Source organism: Pelobates fuscus, chromosome 5 (genome assembly GCF_036172605.1).
Source record: "Pelobates fuscus isolate aPelFus1 chromosome 5, aPelFus1.pri, whole genome shotgun sequence".
In the NCBI taxonomy this organism is placed as follows: Eukaryota; Metazoa; Chordata; class Amphibia; order Anura; family Pelobatidae; genus Pelobates; species Pelobates fuscus.
In genome coordinates, this window is record NC_086321.1 from 282249082 (window position 1) to 282261419 (window position 12338).

Consider the following 12338-nt stretch of genomic DNA (forward strand, 5'->3'; position numbering starts at 1 on the left):
TAACCATACTGCACTTCTGGTTACTTTAGCAAGCCCCATCGTTTTAGCCGAAAGCTTTAGTGCCTATGATGAAGAGTCGGACAAAAAAAAAATCTGCAACCATCCTGATATACCTCAAACGTTGAATGGGATCCTCCTTAGAATCCCCCAAATAAACTTTCTCTAAGTTGTCTAGCTATCATCTTTGGGCTTTAGCCACTGAAATAAGAGGCTTACTTTGGGCTGTTGCAGTGAAAAAAAGCTTTTTTTAAAGAAGACTGTGCTCTCTTATCCATCACATCCTGGAGACCACTCAAAAACTCCAATAGGAAGTGATTTTTCTCCCCATATTGGGCAATAAGAACATACACCTTTGGTAAAACTACTAGCTGTGCCATAGGTTCTTCTTTAACCACAAAAATGGTCTTGAAATGCTTAGATATGAATGCCTTTCTTGCAGAAAATTTCCATTCCCTTAACATAAGCTGTTGAATAGATGGATGAATGGGAAAGGATTTAAGTTCTCTTTTTTCCTGTTCTCCCGAAGATGATTGTTTCAAATCCAGGAGGCTGTAAATGTCTTTAATGAGTTTAGACAGATACTGCTCCTGAAAGCATTTTTCCTTGTCAGAGGAATCACTAGATTCTTCAGAAGAATAGGCATTAGAAGAGGATTCAGAGCTCATATCTGGAACCTCTAAACATGCCCTCTTTTTAGAGGGAGGAGAACTTGGTTGAACTGAAGACTGAGCTGATAGCAAAGCGGCAACAAAAGGTCTGTTGTAAGCTGCTCTGGAACCAAGTCATGAAGGATGAGACTTCCACTTTTTTGGTTTCGTCTGAAACTTCCTTAGCACAAATACCACAGGTTTCTTTTTTATACCAGTCTGGTAAAAGTCGGGTACATGAGGAACATATAAAATGCCTTGTTTTAACCATGCATTTTCCGTCTGCTCAAGGTTAGACATACTAGAGAAAGACAATAATAATGTAATTTCTTGTTGGATAAAGTAAAAATTGAATCAGGAAAGAGAACATTAAGGGATAAACTAAAAAGTCTTGCCTTAATGGCCGCTGAGTGTGCTGGAGGGCAGGTGAGTGGACACTGCAACAGAGACTGCAGGCACCTGGCAAGCAGGAAGTTGCTGCTGGGTTTTATAGGGCTACCAGGTTCTAGATCGCGAATGAAAAAAAAAAAGTTTCTCTTTAAAGTTCTCACCTGAATCTAGACGATCGTTTCCCGATGGAACGCAACACAACCTGTGCGATGTGTTCCATCCTAGGACCTCACAGCATGTGCGCTATGCGCACCCTCGCCATTTCTGGCTCAGATGTTAGACGGTATAAAGCACGGTGGAAGGCAGGCGCCCAGCTTGCTTTCCAGCTCTAAGGAAATAAGGAAGGACAGAGCCCACCTTGGTTCACACAGACTCACCTTTGTCCTGCAAATAAGTCACCAATCTACCCTGCAGAAGGCAGGCAGAGAAATTGGGTTTTGCTGCCTTGCTGGGTTCTTGCACCTATGGGAGAAAGAGTCAAGGAGTGTTTGATTTTTTTTTTTAGGTTCCCTGCTTGACTTTCCGATCCAGATTAGAGGAAATCCCAGTTGTTGTGCAGTGAATAGATTGCCAAGCGATCTGAAAAAAATGTAAATACAGAAAAGCAAAATAACTGTGGTAATTACTAAATGCACGAAGATAAAATAAAATAGTTTGTGTGTTAGTTTACAACCATAAACTCTGAATACTATTGTGAATAGAATTATTCATAAAACATGTGAACAGCAGAGAGGCTCGACGGCACTCTTCAGGGAAAATATGACGTTGTAGTGCAAGAGGTAAAATATTTTGTTGGATATATTTCAACATAGGACCGCAAAGAATGAAATGTTTTGTGTTTGAGTTGAGGATATATCATAATACAGCAGAGACATCAGGATTGTAAGAGTAATACACATTACATTGATAAAAGAAATTTGAAAAAAGGGACAGCTCAATGAAGTGGTCTGGGTGCTAGGTCCCTCAGGTTTTAACCCATCAGATGCAAACATAGCAGTTTCAGAGAAACTGCTATGTTTACATTTGGGGTTAAGCCAGCCTCTAGTAGACAGCCACTAGAGGCGCATCTGCGACGCTGGAGGCATATTATGCCTCCATTGCGCAGAGCGTCCATAGGAAAGCATTGACAAATGCTTTCCTAAGGACACTTTGAATGTGCGCGCGGCACTTGCCGCGCATGCGCACTCGGCTCCTGTGATGTCGGCCGGGGGAGCTGACGTCGGAGTGGGAGGAGAGGTCACCAGAACCGAGGGAGCCCGGCACTGGAATAAGGTAAGCTGCTGAAAGGGTTTTAACCCCTTCAGCGCCACGGGAAGGGGACCCTGAGGGTGGGGGCACCATAGTGTCAGGAAAACCGTTTTCCTGACACTATAGTGACCCGTTAAAAAAAAAATAATAATAATAATAATAATGGTTCAGTGACCAACATGTCATATACCTGATAGAGTGGCATAGGAAAAGAGATACCCTTTGACCAGGATTGGTCGGCAGGACATATGGAACAAGTTTTCCTCTGTTGTATTATCGCCCCTTTCTCTCCAATCCCTGCATGCGGAACTTCTATATTTATTGAACAAAGAAATTACCCCACAGGGGTGTAATATCATAGAAACCAAATGAGAAAAGAAAAAGGGGAAGGTGGAGATGGTGCCATGGTGATGAGATCGTTCAACTGCTCTATTTACTTAGAACACGTCCATTTGGATTCACATGTTCTTTCCATATAGACCATTTTTTGTGAAAAGGTGGGATAGTATCTCTCAGTCTGGCAATGAGCGGATTAATTATTTTATTGTCTATTATCAATGCTTTCACCTCCCTGAGAGTGGATACTTCTTGTTTGAGCCAGTTGGTCGCCTAGCATGGCTATTTTTCAATTCAAGTTTATAAAATAGCAGTACCTGAGATAATTGCTAACCTAATTGCTATGATTCTAATCCTTGCATATGGGATTTTGCTGCTCACCTCCACTTACACCAAAATGGGTTCACAATATCTTGGTTATAAAACACATTATAAGCTCCAGAAGAAGAGACATGAGTGACCACAAAAATGGTACTTTCCCTGTGCCTTTCCAAATGCACTATTTAATCCAACAAAGTATGAAAAAGTAACTACTCTCCATATGACAGTATTATAACAGTCAACCTGTGTTTTGATGTATACATCATGACGCAGCCATGTAGCATGATTTTTACTTTGGGAATGCTGCTGAAAATTTCACAAACTGACATAAATCCTGCAAATATACACAAACTAAATCAGCTCTCCACTACGTTCACATATATTTGTGTTTTCCCCCCAAAAAACATTTAACCTTAGTGATTTGTTTTACTGTGCAATATTGGCCACTTTATGAACATGTTTACGGCTTTTTGACTTAAAAATGCATCATCACCATTTAATACAGATATTGAATTCTCCATAATTGCACAAATGTATTTAATAAACCGAGAGCCATTCCATTAAGGATATAAAATTGTGATTATTTATTTCAAAGACAAGCATTATACCCCTTAGAGTAAGAGTTCAATGTCCGATAACACACGTTTAGAGAAAGTGTTAGCGTTGTGGAGTGGATGCCATTGTTTAGACATACCACTGAAAACCATACTTCTTCTTTAGCAGTTCTTCCTTTGGTTGAAGACTGAACAGCTCATTAAGCGTTGGGGTAACCCAGCGGTCTGTGTGGAAAGGGGACTCTCCAACCTGCAAGACAAAAATTCATAACACTTTAAAGTAAAGGAACGGAAAGGGTAGGTACCATTGTTTCAGTTATGGAACATTTTAACGTCTTGCCTATATTTGTGCCAGGCTAGTGGGGATATTTTAAACCACATTCCACAAGTTGGACATACAGCACAGAACACTGGTTAAAGAAACACTCTAGGTTCCTAAAGCACATCAGCTTGTCTCTCTTTTACCCCCATTTTACAAAAAAAGTGCAGATCTCAATAGAAACCGTCACTTTTATAAATTAACTTTGTTACACCACCTGGCTGTCAGACAACTGGCCTTGTTGCTTCCTGGTTGTTTAGCTCAATGGTGCTAAAATCAAGAGGCAAGAAATTGCACCTGCCTTACAAAGACTTCCCATTGAACTGCATTGGGAAGTCTGGGATTGGACAGCCACAGAGAGTCTGGGCTGGGGAAGAAGGGGGAGGAATGCAAAGGCTGTATACATGAAGTGCAGTGTTTGCAAGCTGTTTTTAGACATACACCAAACAGAAATAAAGCATAATTAAATGCATGCATGTTATCATTGGGTGTATATCTACAAGACAGTGATTTTCATTTCGGCAGTGGAGTGTCCCTTTAGGGTATTTAACCCCTTAAGGGCCAAAATTGTGGAATAAAAGGGAATCATGACATGTCAGGTGTCCTTAAGGGGTTAAGCATTGAACATTTCCTTTAGCTTATTGTGATCTAACCAATCAAAAAAAAGTCTACACACCAGGAGAGCAAAAGCAAAACAAACAAGAACTCATCAACACTCACTTAAAGGGACACTATAGTCACCAGAAGAACTACAACTTATTGAATTTGTTCTAGTGAGTAGAATGATTACCTTCAGGCTTTTTGCTGTAAACACTGTCTTTTCAGAGAAAAATGCAGTGTTTACCTTACAGCCTAGGGATAACTTCACTGGCCACTCCTTAGATGGCTGTTAGAGATCCTTCCTGGGACATGGCTGCCTAAAATCCATCCAAATATTCAGTATCTCCTCCCTCTGCATTCAGACACTGAACTTTCCTTATAGAGATTCACTGATTCAATGTATCTCTATGAGGAGATGCTGATTGTCCAGGGCTGTGTTTGAATCATGCTGGCTCTGCCTCTGATCGACCTCTTTGTCAATCCTATGGGGAAACATTGTGATTGGATCAGGCAACCACTTCTGCTGATGTCAGCAGGCAGATCTAAAGGATCTAAAGGAAACCGTGACAAAGCCAGTAGATTTTACTATTTTAGGGAGGCATGAGGGGACCAGGGTGGCTAGATGGTGATTTTAACCCTATAGGGTCAGGAATACATGTTTGTGTTCCTGACCCTATAGTGATCCTTTATTATATGTACAATGTTTTTTAACATTCAAATTTAAATATAGTTTTAAATACAATTGATTTTTAAACACTTTACAACAATAATTAGTTAACAACACTATCTGGATAACAACAATAACTGGAACTAGATCACCACCGATTTGTGGTGCCCTGCAGATAATGGATATGAACACAATTCCCCTAGTCCTTTTTATGGTGATGCCAATGCATCAGTCATTGCTAATACATTCACATGAGCCATGTCAGCATATAATTTTATGAGGTTGCAACATTGTGTCCACATCATTTAATGCGTTTAATTTCATAGACAACCATGGTTATAGTTGTAGGAAGTCAACGTTGATGGAACCATCACCCCTTACCTTCCATCCTGGTACATCTTTCATTATAATGGCCTCTTCTTCCAAATTCTGCCTCAACTGTCGTAAGGTACTGTAGAAGAAAATAACACTTTTTTATATATATATATATATACACACACACTAAGATATAGGAGCACATAATTGTGTACACTTTTTATGGTTACTCGCTATCCTTTCTATTACTCTCTTCTGCTTGATAAACTCTTTTTGAAAACTATAGACATATTGGGAATTAACAGGGATATTCACTAAACACAGGATTTTCACAAATAATATATTAAAGTGGCACCGTCACCTCGATCTTGTCTTTCTCCAATTGTTTCCACTTCAAATCCTCTTTCGGAACCAGTCTTTTTTTTCTGATCTATTTCTCTTTAAAACAGACTTTGTCTTGTGTTTTTTTCCCTACTTGATAAAGATTTGGCAGTCTTGATAAAGGGTTGAGCTTAAAATAACACTATCTTAAGCAGGTTACATGTATAGATCCTGCTCCAGCAGTCTCACTGCAAAATTCTTGTCTATTTAGGAGTTAAATCAAATAACTTTTGTGATTGCCCTAGCCACACCTCCTCTAGCTGTGACTCACGCAGCCTGCATGAATAAAAAAAAAATGGTTTCATCATCAATCAGGTGTTAACTTACTTTAAAAGTTTTGATCTCCTGCTTTGTAAATTGAACTTGAATTACACACAAAAGGGTACCTGCAAGGTCTAGCAGGCTACTAGCACTGCAGGAGATAAATGCTAAATTAACCCCTTAAGGACCAAACTACACTATAAGTTACCCAGTTGCTCAACTATTATTTTACTGAAGTGTTACACTACGAGAGTTTTCTTTTCCTCTTATCTTCATTTTAGGATATTACCATATTTAGAGATCTACTATATTTCTTTATGATATCGTAAAACACTGTGTGCGCTTTTCGCCTGGTTTTGTTTATTTGGTTTTGTGTAGGGAGTTTAAAGTGGACACTGGGTTATTTTAAGTATCAATAGCACTCATTGACTCATTGTTTCTGTATAATCTGATTTGTAATCCAGAATCATTCCCAGAAGAGTTATTCTTCTTGATGGAAACGGATTGGACTTCTTGAAATTGGTAAACTCTGCATGCATTACATTAATACAGTTTGCCTCCTGCTGCATGGCCACCTGGGTTGGCCTTTCCTGAAAACTGGTGAAACCCAACTGCCCTTGGTGTGTTCCCCACCTGACAAAATCAAAGGAAATATGGGTGAGAGAGAATACTCAGTTTAAACAAATGAAAGCGCAATGGCCATGCCATGCAAATATGTTTAACAATTTCAAAAAGTCCAATCTATTTAGAGGTTTGAAATGTAATGTATAGTTAAGGGTGACACTACAGTCATCAAAACAACTTTAGCTTAATGAAGCAGTTTTGGTGTATAGATCATGCCCCGGCAACCTTACTGCTCAATTCTCTGCCATTTAGGAATTAAATCACTTTGTTTATGCAGCTGTGGTCATACCTCCCAGCCAGTAACATGCACAGCCTTCCTCAACACTTCCTGTAAAGAGACATCTAATGTTTAAACTTCCTTTATTGCCCATTCTGTTTCTCTCCCTTTCCTCTGGCACATTTCCCTCACCCTTCAAACATGCAACCATAACCCCAATTCTGAAAAAGCCCAACCTTGATCCCAACTCCCCATCCAACTACCGCCCTATCTCGCTGCTGCCACTTGCCTCCTCGAGAGAGTTGTGTACACCAGATTGACGGACTTTCTTAAATCCAACTCTCTGCTTGACCCCCATTTAGTCTGGATTCCGCGCTGGTCACTCTGTCGAAACTGCTGTGACCAAAGTATCCAACGATTTAATAGCTGCTAAATCTCACGGCCAATACTCTATCCTAATCCTCCTTGATCTTTCTGCCGCCTTTGACACTGTTGATCATCAACAGCTTCTTCACAGTCTTCATAACTTTGGTCTACGGAATACTGCTCTCTCCTGGTGCTCCTCCTACCTCTCCCAGTGCTCTTTCAGTGTTTCTTTCTCTGGTTCTCCCTAACCCCTCTCTGTCGGCGTCCCCCAAGGTTCTGTCCTCGGCCCCCTACTGTTCTCTATCTATACTGCCTCCCTTGGTAAACTCATCAGCTTCTTTGGCTTCCAATATCATTTATATGCAGATGACACACAATCTACCTGTCCTCCTCTGATCTCTCTCCGCCCACCTTGAATCGTGTTTCTGACTGCCTCTCTGCTATTTCCAACTGGATTGGTCCTCACTTCCTTAAACTCAACCTGTCCAAAACAGAACTTCTAGTTTTTCCTTCCTCAAGTGCTGCTACTCCTGTGTCTGTCTCCATCCAAGTCAACGGCGCTACTATCACCTCTACCTCGCAGGCTCGCTGCCTAGGGGTTCTTTTTGATTCTGACCTCTCTTTTACTCCCCATGTCCAATCGATAGTCAAATCCTGTCGCTTCCAACTCAAAAACATAACGCGCATCCGCCCATATCTAACGCCAGACGCGGCTAAGATACTGGTTCATGCTGTTGTTCTCTCTCGCCTCAACTACTGCAATCCCCTTCTCACTGGTCTTACATGTTCCCAGCTTGCACCGCTGCAATCTATAATGAATGCGGCTGCGAGGCTTATTTTCCTGTCCGGTCACACCTCCCACGCCTCTACGCTTTGTCAGTCCCTGCATTGGCTTCCAGTTAGATATAGGGCCCAATTCAAAATTCTGGCGCTTGCTTATAAATCCTTACATAATGCTGCTCCAACATACCTATCCTCCCTCATACACAAGTATGTCCCGTCGAGACCCCTGCGCTCAGCCCAAGACCTAAGCCTATCCTCTGTCCGGATCCCCACCTCTGATGCTCGCCTTCAAGACTTCTCCAGGGCTGCACCTATTCTGTGGAACTCCCTTCCCTCCTCAATCAGACTTTCACCCAGCCTGCACTCCTTCAAAAAAATCTTTGAAAACTCACTTCTTCATTAAAGCGTATCAATTAAACGGTCAGCAGGTTTCTCAACCACCACCCCATGACTCCTTTCCGGCAACCGGCAAAAATGACCTACCAAGCACTCAAACCCTTCTCTAACAAACTATTTAATTCCCCTACTTTAACCTTTTGTGTCACTATACCCCACTCCCTCTGGCATGTAAGCTCATCGAGCAGGGCCCTCAACCCCCTCTGTTCCTGTACATCCAGTGGTCTGATCTCAATTATGTGTGTTAGTCCACCCATTGTAAAGCGTTACGGAATTTGTTGGCGCTATATAAATAATAATAATAATTTAAAAATTTATTATCGCCTGCACTGTTAATAGCTTTCAAGACCTTGCAGGAGCCCCCTGTCTGTGATTATAGTTGAATTTACAAAAAAGGAGATAAAAACTTCTAAAGTAAGTTAACATTTGATTGAAATTAAACCATTTCATTTCTTGCAGACTGAGTCACAGCCAGGGGAGGTTTGGCTAGTGCTGCATGTACAGAAAAAAAAAAAAACAACTTAACTCCTAAATGGCAGAGAATTGAGCAGTGAGACAACAGGGGCATGATCTATACAAAAAAAAATGTTTTACTAAGCTAAAGTTGTTTTGGTAACTATAGTGTCCCAGTAATGCTTTTTTATCATCTTAATGTTTACAAACTCACTTTATCAATAGAAAATAATTAAAATACTTGCCGTCTGTCTGTTTCTGCCTGTAAGAGTGGAAGAATAGCAATACGAGCCTCTAAATCTTCAATCTGCAGCCTCCTAGAAAGTAAATACAACACTTTCAGTATTCTGATACACAAATTTAAATTGAAACTCTGCAAGGTTATTTCCTCTTCAGTATATTATCTGTATGTAGTTTTTAGATAAACCAGTAAATAAAGCACAAGGATGTAAATCACATTTTATGTTGCTGGATCATAATGAAGGGAGGTGTAGGCAGAGAAATATATGTATACATGCGGATGCATTTTCGGAGATGATCAACCACAAAACAAAGTAGAAAATAAGATGAAGAAAAGAAACAAGAAAGACATAATAAGAAAACCACTCAGTGAAAGAGAAAAGAGTTATGAAATGGAAAATGCTGAAACATAAATAAAAGCTGGGAAAAGTATAAACTCACAAGTATTTTATTTTTTTCATTACACTGTACAAAACATGTACTGTAAGAGGTTAAGTATTTAATACATATACCTTCTTTCTCTATTCCAGCGGAAGAGGCGCCAGTAGCCAAATAGCATGACACCAATACCCAAAGCAAACATAGAATACCCTAGAAAGAGAGAGAGACCAGTTAAGACTAAGCTCTTAAAGCAGCACTGTCACAGTCTGGGGACAAGATCCCTGATGGTGACATTGCAGCTGGTGGTCCAGTGGCTGGGTGAAGCAGGAAAAGGTCAGTTTTACTTACCTAAACCTGTCCCTCGCAGAAATCCTCTACCGGCAGGTCCTCCTCTACACATTTCGCTCATGTGTGGATTACAGCAGAGACGTCTATAGAAGATACCACAAGACTGCTGACGGCTGGAAATTTGACACTTCTGGTCACCGGTAGCTCCGCCCAGTGTCAAGAAATGTCAGGTGTAGCAAAAATACTGAGACAAACTACTCCAAGGGAGCGTGTGTTTGAGACAGTGCTGTTTTAAGTCCGGAGGAGAAGGCACTGCTAATACTTGGGTGAATCTGTATTGTTCATCTATTCAGTTGGTCACTAAATAACAAAGCATAATTCTATTGTACAAAAAAGACACCACATCTCTAAACCCAAATTTGAGACTGTGTAAAGGGTCTACTATTAAACTTGTTTTCCTAGCACTATAGTGCCCTGATTGTGCCCCCACCCTCAGGGTCCCACTCCCGCCGCGCTGAAGGGGAGGAACAGGGTTAAACACTCACCTTTCTCCAGCGCCGGGCTCCCTCAGCGCTGGGGACTCTCCTCCTCCTTCGGTCGCAGCGCGCATTCAGCCAGTCAATAGGAAAGCGTTCTCAATGCTTTCCTATGGACGCTGGCGTCTTCTCACTGTGAAGATCACAGTGAGAAGCGCGGAAGCGCCTCTAGCGGCTGTCAATGAGACAGCCACTAGAGGCTGGATTAACCCTAATATAAACATAGTTTCTCTGAAACAACTATGTTTACAGCTGCAGGGTTAACCCTAGATGGACCTGGCACCCAGACCATTTAATTGAGCTGAAGTGGTCTGGGTGCCTATAGTGGTCCTTTAATGACATGAATATCCAGAGATTAGATTTACAATAAGGCTGTCAATGGAGGAAGCAGAAAGAGGCTCCTCTATTAATGTATTGACACTATCTCATCCTAGGCTGAGCCCCCTCCTATATAGCCGGCTCAGAGATTTCCCTTATTTCAATGATCAGTAACAGACACTGTGCACCCCTGTTACAGTAACCCTGATGAAGCTTCTCCTCTTACAGATGTATTTCACCTCCTCCTCCCTCTCATCTCTCACCGCTCAGACCACGGCGGGGAAGGTTCCTTTTGTAATCCACCGGTCCATAACCCCCCGGCGGAGGCATGTCCTGCTTCACCTTGGACGCCGACATCTTCCCCACGTCCGTCTCCCTGGCTGCAAACGGCGGGGAGAACATTGTGCGACGTGACGTCACCGCGGCAGAGAGCGTCCTCGGTGGAGAGAGAGCGCCATCTTGAACGTGGCACAAAGTGCTATAGAAAGGAGAGTTTCTGCCTGAGATCGTAGGAGGAACAGCTCCTCAATAATGAAAGTACATTTATTTTGGCCTCACATTTAAAGCTCCCATGCCAAGTTCCGATTTGTGTTAATAAGTCTGACGGAAATTGAACGTTTTAGCTTGAGAAACATCAGAGTTGGAAAAAGAGTGACACTCCAGGCACCAAAACAACTTCATCTAAATTAACTTGTTATGGTGCCAGGAGGCCCCAGGCACATTCTACAGTTTAACCCCGAAGTTGCCTCCAGCACTGGTCAACTGACGCTGTTAGCCAATCAGTCGCTCCCCTGCCCGGCGCACTCAGTGCTTTCTGAATCAGAAATTTCATAAGCTAGATCCTGCCGGTTGGGAGCCAAGATCGGCACTTGAGGCACCTTTGGGGTTAAACCTTTTGAGAATATATTTAGATTAAGTTGTTATGGTGCCATATGATACTAAACTGTCCCTTTAATTATAAGGGGTAAGTGTTGCCATGACGGTCAGTTGCTAACTGTCCCGGGCAATTCACTGTCCCTGGACAGTCCCGTCAACTTGCTGGGCCATGTGCTTTTATTATATTCCCGTGGACTGTAACAGCCTGTTACAGTCGGAGGGAATTCAAAAGAGTGATGCTGGTAGATGCTGTGGGATGGCGAGTGGTGTGTTGGGAGATGCTGGGGGCTATAGAGAGATGCTGGGGGTCGGAGGGAGCACTGACAGTCTGCCTTCCGATTTCCCAGCAGCTTCCCCTGCCCACAGGCTCCTGCTCTGCCCCCACCTCCTGCCCCGCCTCCTGTCACCAAGCTCCACCCCCACCGTTAAGCAGGAGTCCTTGCTCCAGTACCGGGTAGTCTTTATATACTCAGATCTGTGTGTGTATGTGCCTGCTACTGAGAAAGCTTGTGTGGACAACTCACCACCACCAGGGCACAACGCAACACACACACACACACACACACACACACACACACACACACACACACACACACACACACACACACACACACACACACACACACACACACACACACACACCACACACCACACACCACACACCACACACCACACACCACACACCACACACACACACACACACACACACACACACACACCTCTCTCACAGGCAAAGCACCCCTCACAGGCAAAGCACCCCTCACAAGCAAAGCACCCCCTTACACACACACTGCAACTCTGACACACATACACAGCACCCG

The 12338-nt window shown here is 42.5% G+C and overlaps 1 protein-coding gene across 1 annotated transcript; it reads right to left on the bottom strand.

Moving 5' to 3' along the window:
* Positions 1 to 3502: 3502 nt before the first annotated feature.
* Positions 3503 to 11037, bottom strand: NDUFA13 (NADH:ubiquinone oxidoreductase subunit A13). The gene is made up of 5 exons (XM_063455366.1): positions 10905 to 11037; positions 9631 to 9709; positions 9124 to 9195; positions 5464 to 5533; positions 3503 to 3746 (listed from the first exon to the last, which is right to left on the bottom strand). Exons 1-5 carry the CDS (start codon positions 10996 to 10998, stop codon positions 3627 to 3629), a joined length of 435 nt encoding a protein of 144 aa, XP_063311436.1. The 5' UTR covers positions 10999 to 11037; the 3' UTR covers positions 3503 to 3626.
* Positions 11038 to 12338: the final 1301 nt, after the last annotated feature.

Coding starts and splice junctions, on each gene's coding strand:
- NDUFA13 (XM_063455366.1), bottom strand. CDS start 10,998: ATGTCGGCGTCCAAGGTGAAGCAGGACATGCCTCCGCCGGGGGGTTAT. Junction 9,710..10,904: donor TCCCCGCCGTGGTCTGAGCG/GTGAGAGATGAG, acceptor CTCTCTTTCTAG/GGTATTCTATGTTTGCTTTG. Junction 5,534..9,123: donor CAGGCAGAAACAGACAGACG/GCAAGTATTTTA, acceptor TTTCTTCTACAG/TACCTTACGACAGTTGAGGC.